Source organism: Ursus maritimus, unplaced genomic scaffold, assembly GCF_017311325.1.
Source record: "Ursus maritimus isolate PB19 unplaced genomic scaffold, ASM1731132v1 scaffold_27, whole genome shotgun sequence".
Lineage (NCBI taxonomy): Eukaryota > Metazoa > Chordata > Mammalia > Carnivora > Ursidae > Ursus > Ursus maritimus.
Window position 1 is genome coordinate 24,831,438 of NW_024425230.1, and position 9,301 is coordinate 24,840,738.

A 9,301-nucleotide genomic window follows, 5' to 3' on the forward strand; every position below is an offset into this window, starting at 1 on the left:
ACACGTAACACTCACCAAATCGCTGTCGCTGGAGACGGAGATGGCTGGCGGGTTTTCGCTCTCACAGAGTCTCCGAGGTCATCCCTCCAAACCCCTCTCATCCTCTGGATTATTTCCTGAGGATAAACTCCCAGGAGCTCAATTGCTGGATTAGACTCTGGTTCCGAGTGTACTTTACAATGTTTGCGCTAAGTCCGTGGGTCAAGTAAACGGTGTATTTTTAAAGTGCGGTTTATCCACACCTTGACCACCCGTGGGTACCGTCCTTGACGTGGCTACGCCGACTTGCAACTTCAAACGGTATTTGACGACTGCAGTCTCCTTAGCTGAGCGATTACGGGCAATAATCTCTTCGAATACTCTCCTCAAATAAATACTGATACCAACTTTGTAATTTAACGTGGCATTTCGTTACACAGTGAGACATTTTACGTGTACTTACTGGATACAGTCATTTGATGGTTTGACTTCTGAATCTAGATGCAATTATTACAGACAATATCCCCGAGGATGTCTCTTCACGTCCTGCGCTCTCTGACAGACCTACTCGTCCTCGGACCATCACACACGTATTTACGTTATGTCACATGGTCGATAACGTCCCCCCTCCCCCGCCGTGTGTCACGAGGTTAGGCTGTTTTTTAACTAGGAGAGTTTTAGATTTTTAAATAAATCAAATCTGTAAACTCATTCCTCTGTGGTTCCGAGCAGTAATGAGATCAACTATGTTGGCAAATACAGAACATTGAAGCAGTGCTTACTGGGGGGCATTGAGCCCAAGCGGAGGCCGGGGAAGGCTTTCTAGACTCCAGAATTCCGAGGGACTGCAACGGTCTCTAGCCGGTAAGACATATTTCTCCATCATTTTCATTTTCAAGTGCCCTGGCTATTCTTGGCCCTTCGTTCTCGCATATAAACTTGAGGCTCACCGTATCCCATTAACCCTACAGCTCTATTTTAAAAGGATGAAAAATGAGCCTTCTTATCCATAAACAGGGTAGAGCTCCCATTAAATCAGGTCTTTAATGTCTTCTAAGAGTTTTGTGATTTTCTCCAGGATGTGTCCTGTACACGTCTGTTAGATTTTCCCCGGTACTTCATCTGTTTTAATGCTATGGTAAATGATATCTTCCCCCTTTTTTTGTGGAATTTTAAACATTTTTTTACTGATTTATAGAAGTAAGATTGATTTTTGTGTATTGATTTTATGTCCAGCCGCCGAGCTAACTTCTCAGGATGTCGGATAATCTGAGGATATTCCAGGTGTCCCACACAATCATCATCTGGAAACAGTAGTTTTATTTATTTGCTGTTTCTTTTTAGATTTTTTATTAAGGTATGATCTGCATATCATAAACTCTACTCCTTCTAAGTGCACGTTTGAACGGTTTTCAGAAGTTCAGTGAGTTCTGGAGCCACAACAGTTTGGCTCTAGAACATACTCCTCTCTTTCCCCCCATGTCTTATACCTTTTTCTTTTTTCAAGATTTTATTTATTTGAGACAGAAAGCAAGAGAGAGCACAGAGGGAGAGGGAGAAAGAGAAGCAGACTCCCTGCTGAGTGGGGAGCCTGACGTGGGGCTCGATCCCAGGACCGTGAGGTCACGACCTGAGCCAAAGGCAGACACTTCACCGACTGAGCCAGCCAGGCGTCCCTCTTACACCTTTTCCTCTTCTTCTTTCTGTCCTTCCCTCCTCCCTCCCTTCCTCCCTGGCTTCTTCCAAAGGTAATCTCGGGTCTCTTACAGAACAAAGGCATACACCGTGAGAGAGGTAGAAAGGTCTGTAAGCCCCGAGGGTTTCTTCTTAAGCCCACGCGAGGTGTGCTCTCATTCGCTGCTCTCTCCGGCGGAGAGACGGAGGAAAAGACCACAGGAGGCCGCGCGCTCTGATCCATGCACCCTTTATTCCGGCCGCATCCAAGCCGCAGTACACGAACTGGCAACCAACCGCCATCGGGCTCTACGACAATCCGAGGCTTACAGCACATTTAAGGCTTTTAAATTTGAAAAGAAAAACTAAAAGAAAACCAAAGAACCCCCCGACCCCAGACCCCCGCCCAAGATGAGTAGTGTAGCGATGGGTAAGCACCGGACATTTCCGGGGCTTCCTCGGTGCAACTCCAGTGTCGAAACCCAAAAAACTCTTAAACTAAAAAGATTAGTTTAGTGAAATTTTCATTACATAAATTCTTCAAAGCATAAACTTGTAATTTTTTTTTGTCTTGGAAATGTTATAAAATTTTTTTAATAGCAAAACATAGGAATAAAAACATATTAACAAAATGTATTCAATCATTTACATTACAAACAAGGGACCCGCAGTTCGTTGTTGTAGCCTGACAAAAGAAAAGTCTCCATTAAGAATCTATGCACAATGTGATTGCAAATATGTACAGTACTTTTAAAAAAGCCTACAAGGAGGACTTTACAGAAGAAAAGTCGGCTAGGCTCTTTGTTAGACCAACCAGACAATCAAAATATTAAAACTCTGTTGACTAGTAATAAATTTACACTTAAAAAAACCCCAGTTTCCTTTTAAGAATATTCCAGTTGTATTTGTACGGTTCCAGGTGATGAAGCTGTTCATAATAGTTCCAGTAAATTACCCTTCCGTGGATTTGTTTGGGGGAGATCGGCGTGGTAACGAAACTTAACAAAGGGATTTTCACCACCCTAGCGTTCCGGTTACACGATCACGGCTTCACAAATGGATCAAACCCATGAATCCAGAGGCTGAGAAAGAGCTTCATGTCAAGTACTGAGAACATGGGTGGAGACAGGGCTGAGTCCTGCGGGAAGGAACCGTCACCCACGGGTACGGCCGAGCAGCACATGCGAGCATCGTCCACACAGCATGGGACACACCGACCGTGCCCGCATCCAGCTCTCATCCCCGTTCCTGCTAGGCAATGATGCTGGGTGTCACCACCGTTCGGTGTCGCGTGCTGTGAGGAGTAGAAGGACCTCGAGAGAGAGAAGACGGGGACGTGCTCGGGTCTCTGATCGGAACACCGAGAGGCGGGTACCTCCCCCGGTGATCAGGCCATACCGTTTTCCAGTTCGCGCATGTGCAAAACAGAGGACCCGTGTGTTCACAGTAAGTGAGGTAAAGTCACGGTGTCTCCTTCAGGAATTTGGCAGTTCGTGGGATATGAACTGTTTCAGTCTTTCCAGGTATTGTGCGTAAAGCTCTATGTCGTTGTGCCCAGCCCCTTCAACCCACAGCGGCTCCACGGCGCGGGGACAGCGCTCGTACATGGCCAGGCCGTGGGAGAAATCGATGACCTCGTCCTCTGTACCGTGAATGACCAGCACAGGCGAGGTGACCTTAGAGATCTTGTCAATGCTGCAAAACAGAACAGGGGCAGGGAGAGAGGCTCCGTTAGTGACGCCCACGGACAGCGTACGTCGCATCTGACTGCCCGACGGTAACTCCGGGGTTTCCCCTCATTTTTCTAGCGATTCATTTTTTTTTCCTAAATAAACTTTTCATTTGGGGCATAATTTTGGCTTTACAGGAAAGGTGCAAAGTTAACGGAGTCCCCGTACACCCCCGGCCTGTCTCCCGTAAGGCTAACACCACGCGTTGCCAGGACACGTCTGTCAAAACCGAGAAACCAATGTCAGGGCGCCACCATGAACGAAACCCCGTACCTTGCCTGGATTTTGTTAGTTTTCCCACGGATGCCTTTTTTCTGCTCCAGGATCCAGTCAAGGACACCACGCGGCCTCTGGCCATCGTGTGCTCGTTGAAGTACGGTATTAAAACAGAACTCCTAAAGCCACCAGACTAACCATCCAGTGGCTAATGTTTCTGATGCAGTCATATTTGTGAGAGAGGATTCTTAAAAGAAAAATAAACAGGCCAGAACTTGACTCGTCCGACAGAGCGTCTCTTCAGAAAGGGAACACCTAATCCTCGCCGTCCGTGTTTGCAGCCTTCTGGGCGAGATCACGTCAGCACCGGCTCGCAAGGTCCTGCAAACCCCAGCTCAGAAATGCTCATGCCTCCTTGTCTGTAAAACCGGGCCACTTGGCCTGAAAACATAATGCAGTGCCTGGCTTGGAGTCTCAATGATCTCAGACTGTTTACACGAACGGAATCTACCCTCAAAGGATGCATATTTCAGGATCTTTAAGAGAATGCGCTGCGGGCTCTGCAAACATTTCCCAGAGAGGAATCTGAGACGTCGGCCTTGTTAGCGGGCCGCGCAGGCGACCTCTCCCACGGAGGGTACCGCCGTTTAACCTACGGACGCAGCAAGAGGGGCGGACCCGCCCGGCTGTCCTGGCACCAAAGCCCCCCGACCCGTGACTTCTGCATCAGATCCCAGCCAAAGCTCCGAAAGGACACCCGATGGTAACGATGCGTGGGGACAGGGCTGCTCGTGGGAACGACCAACACGGAAGACACATTTTCGACAGCCAGGCGCTCTGCGCTTCACATGCAAAAACCTCACTGAGTCTCCAACGGGCCCCAGGAGACCGGACAGCCTGGCTCTGCATGACCGAGGACGGCACCCAGGCCAGGGAGGGATTAATACCGCCGGCCTGAGCCTGTGCCATGAACAGCACCTCGCACCGAGGGCACGGCCCAGAAACCCACAGACAAGTGTCCCAGAACCTTTATCAGCAACTTGTGATGCCACCCACCACTCCGGGACATGCCAGCGAGACGGAAAACCACCGGCCGTGGGATCTGCCACGGTCAGAGCCACGGGCAGAGGCACAGGCAGGTCCCAGATCAGGATGCATGCTCAGAAACCCATTTTTCTCCTATCTAATTTTAACGAGACTTCGCCTTCTGAGAATGTGGGAGGTCCAATTATATTCAATTAAAAAGAGGTTTCCTGGCAGAGCGGGCCTGGGGCTGCGCTCCGTGGTGCACAGGTCGCGGGAGAATCTCCACGGCCCGAGCGCGCGTCTCAAGCTGAATGCTTGCGTCTGGTTCTCGATGGAAAGGACGTAAAGGAAGAGAAGCTACAAACCAAATAACGACCAGGGCTCCTCTTTCGCTGTTTGTCGTATTAAGAGGAAACAGGGAGTCCCTTCCTTCAGAGAGGGCACAAGCAGAGCTAGTTGTGCCCTTCAGCGGCCGCAGGCCCCGTGAGGACGCCTACCGAGTTCGGTCAGTCCTGGAGCGCGGTGTGCCTGCTCGTGCTGCGGGAGCTACCGTGTTCACGCTCTGGGGCACGGCACGGGAGGGATGGCCTTCTGGGCGGGGTCCACACCCCCACCTCAATGCAGCGAACTGCTCACCTCCGTCAGCCTCAGCGTCCTAATCTGTAAAGTGAGTACTTGGTGACTTGACCCGCTTCTCCCGGACGCTGGGAAGACGACGTGCGGTGAGCAGCAGGGGGGACCTGGTTAGCGCTACTGGCCTATCAGACAAACCCAGGAAAGATCCGTGGCTGCTTTGTTGTTAATTAATACGCTGCGATTAGTCGCCATGGCTGTATTTTAAGGTATATGTCAATTTAAGAGTCAGGAAACCACCTATTCATTTTGTTGCCATGGTAACTCCTAGCATCGCCTCCCACAAACACGCTAAACATCCCCCTCTCCACAAACTGGCCTCTCATTACCCACTCGGCACAAATAAGGCCACAGCTGAGCCGCACATCTGCCCTACTTAGCACGCCCGGCCACGCCAGCGGGAATCGCGGCGAGGTCAGCGCGCTCACGAGGCTGGATTTCCCCGCGTGTGGGTACCAACCGCGCAGAACTGAAGTTCACCCAAGGCGCTAACAGAGGCTTCTTTTTGTCGGAGGAGGACAGGCTGTGCGGCGGAGGTCTGCGTAAGCAAGCAACGCTCGGGCCCCTCCAGAAAGAGGAGAACGACAGCCAGGAGTGGGTCGATCGAAAGCCTGAAACTGGGCTTTATTTCTGCACAGGCATTTCCCACAAAACGGCCATACGAGCCGGCCAGTCCTGCCCGAGCCACCTCAGACTTGCCTTAGCCACGCGCGATGGGGACAGCTGAGGGGTCAAATAGTTTTATGGAAAACACTTTCCTCAACTCGGATTTAAAAAAAAAAAAAAAAAGTAAAATTTTCAAACGGAGGTATTCAAGATGCCACCGGCTCCCTGATTTGCATTGAAGAATACGGAGATGACCCACTTCTCCTCCTTCCGTCAGTGGGATGAGCAAGCGGCAGGGACGGGACGGGTGGACCCAGCCGTGGGCTCCCGTCCACGTGCTCCCACAGGAGAGCTGGGGCGCAGGTGGGAGTGAATAGCTCCCCGGGGTCTGTCCCCTACCAGGATGGTGGCCTGTCACCAAAGCACAGAGGTTACTGGCCTGCAGCGCCCCCCCCTTCCCCTCCCCTGCACGGTCTCACTGAAAGAGGAAGCGGTTCTCAAATTGAGGGTACCCGCGGTCTCTGTGTGCGTGTGGAGACCGCGAAGGGCCTCACGATACATCCTGCATTTAGCTCTCCACAACTGCACCACACACGCCCACCTGCGTGAACGAGCGAGTACGGACGGTGCTTTGTTCCAGGACACGTGGGCCCTTTCGTTTTCATCTTGCACGTACAGCTGAGTCCATTAACCCTGGACGTCAGTATGAGCAAGGTCCTTACACGTCATCTGGGAGAGCTCCACAGAGGAGTCGGGCCCAGAGGACAAAGTCTCTGGCCGGTGGCTGTGTCACCGTCACGGCCCTCCCCGAGGTGCCCAGCACAGGCTCTGACGCGTGGCTGCGTTCAGGAAAGACTGACCACTGGCCCGCAGCTCGTGGTGGCATCTGAGCCCGGGTCACTGGGCGCCCGGCCCCTGCTGCAGACGTGTGAGCTTACCTGGGGAAAGCGTCAAAGCAGTACGTTTTCCTGGTATCCGGGAATGCCACACGCAGGCCCGACATGAGAGGCGAGTGGAGAATGACGGCGGCACACTCGTACCTCGAGGCCAGGTCTACCGTGGGGACGGTCCCGATGCTCTGGCCATACAGAATGATGTTCTCGGGACTCACGCCGTACCTGGAGGGAAGTCAGAGGGTGCACGCCGTGAGCGACGGGCCGAAGACAGAGCAGACAAAACGGCTGAAACTCACAAAACTCCCACCGCTACCGGTTTACAAAGACGTGACCTAACGTGTTCACTTCAGCTCAGAGTCAACGTGAACTTCACACACACGCATGTGAGGGGCCTGTCTCAGGAAGAAGGGATGGGATTCTGTCTTCCACGACATTTTGTGAAAATAATGAACACGACATGTTTGGGGCTGGGAAGTAATGAAATCAATGCATCATAAATCCCATTTCCTAGTTCCAGAGTCCTTCATTTCCTATTCTCCCCTCTTCAGAGTTTCTCTGATAATCACCAATTTCAGTATTTCTGAAATAAAAGCAAAAGACCGTCTGGCAAGTTGTACTATTTTTATTTCGAGCCCTTCAAGTGAGGTTTTAATAAAATATGAAAGTTATGAACATTTATCAGAAAAAGGTACTGAGAGACGATTAATCTAAAGACAAATCTAGTTTCTTCAGCCTCTCCTTGGGGCTAGACCCTCGCAAGCCTTCCCATCCGCCGCGGTCTCCCGATCCACTCTGCCAGGCGTTCAGTTGGCGCCGGCCACGCTCCCCGGCCCCCGCGGCCTGCGGTGAACACAGGCCTGAGCTCCGGCCCGAGGAATGGGAGCAGAACGCAAGAGCAGCCTGGGGGTCGCACCTTGGAGCAGGGTGTGCTCCCCTCCTTGTTGGCGGGAAGCAGACGGACGCGGAAGAATGTAGCAAAGGCGAAGACGTCAACAAGGTCGGGGGTGAGCAAGGACCTGGGAGGGCAGCTCTGTCACTGCTGTGGGCGTACAAACCGGTATGAGCACCTGGGATAATCGTCTCATCTCATCTGGTCAAGCTGAAGCCCGTGAGCGACAATTTCACTTTTCGGCATAAATACCTACCGTCGCTCCCGGGGCGACAGGAAGTTTGCTCTGATAACAGCCTTCAGTGACAGGAACTGTCGGCCGGTCACGGAGGGCACGGCGGGATTTCAGCCCGGCTCTCTCTCCCTCCAGCTCCCCGAAATGCCACAGGAAAATGGGGGTTCTTAAGAAGGAAATCAGGGAGGGAATGGCCATTTCTGGCGGGGACACACCGTCTTTATGGAGAGCTGGCGTCTGAGCTGGACCACGAGGGCAGACAGCCCTTGAACCATGGGGGATAAAAAGGGCTTTCTCCTTAAGCAGCGTCAGGTGCGCGCGGAGCAGTGCGGGAAAGCGAGGAACAGGTGCGGACTCCAGCGTATGGCTGGGGCCGGGGCGGGGGGAGGGCCACAGAGCCGAGACAGAGCCAGGCAGGCCAGCAGGGGCTCATCGGGCAGCAACCTGAATGTGCGAAGGGTTAGAGCTTGTCCTGGAGACGAGGAGGGGCACGGGAGGCATCCAAGGCCGAGGTGACAGGAACAAAAGCTAGTGCTCTGAGAAGAGTCACCTTTCAGTGGCATGAGGGATGGATGACAGAAGCGTGCTATAGGAGGCAGGGAGACAGACGAGGGATAATTAAGAATCACACGGGGCACCCAGGTGCCTCAGTCGGTTAAGCGTCTGTCTTCAGCTCAGGTCATGATCCCAGGGTCCTGGGATCGAGCCCCTCACATCATCGGGCTCCCTGCTCGGTAGGGAGCCTGCTTCTCCCTCTGCCCCTCCTCTCTCTCAAATAAACAAATAAAATCTTAAAAAAAAAAAAATCATACGAGAGAGAGGGAACAAAAGAATATGAGAAAATTTAAAAAACCAACAGAAGAAAGAGATGCTCTCTCCTCCTGCAGACACAGGTGCTCAGAACGCAGGTCTGCCCTCTCTTTCTAGGGGGACGTGTCTGTGCGGCCCCAGCCCCTGGAACCTGGCACCAGCCAAAGCAACTGTGTCCCAGGATGAAGGTCTCAGGGGTCCTTGCCTGGGGCAGGAGCAGTTGGAAGGGCAGGTTATTATAAAATGATCAGCAAAAGGATTTTGAGGGAGAGGTATGAGCAAGGAACGGCTGGCCATAGCACCCTGGACCCCAAATCCCAAAGTCCGAGAGCCCCTCAATGAGGCTGGAACGATGAGGGGCCCCAGGGAGGAGCACTTGTCATGCGTGGCAGACCGCCGCACAGGAAAATGCGCTCACTGAGGGCAGGCCATCCAGGCGCCCGCCGTCGCGGGAGCTCCTTCCATCGTGGACGGGGAGGCCCATTTCAGCAGGAGTTTTCAATCCAGGGCTCAGGGACCCTTGAGGGGAGCAGAGGTAAGACTGGGGTCCCCTCCTCCCTCTACAATTTTCATCAGATTCCTCAAGTTGTCTTTGACCCCCCCCCCC

The 9,301-nt window shown here is 52.5% G+C and overlaps 1 protein-coding gene across 1 annotated transcript in view; it reads right to left on the bottom strand.

Moving 5' to 3' along the window:
- Positions 1 to 1,914: 1,914 nt before the first annotated feature.
- ABHD17C (abhydrolase domain containing 17C, depalmitoylase) overlaps positions 1,915 to 9,301 on the bottom strand; it is a 46,098-nt gene continuing 38,711 nt past the window's right edge. The window contains exons 3-4 of the mRNA XM_040642887.1: positions 6,803 to 6,982; positions 1,915 to 3,348 (exon numbers count right to left, since the gene is read on the bottom strand). Coding sequence (XP_040498821.1) covers positions 3,129 to 3,348; positions 6,803 to 6,982 — 400 coding nt within the window. The 3' untranslated portion in view covers positions 1,915 to 3,128. The remainder of the gene's footprint in view (positions 3,349 to 6,802; positions 6,983 to 9,301) is intronic.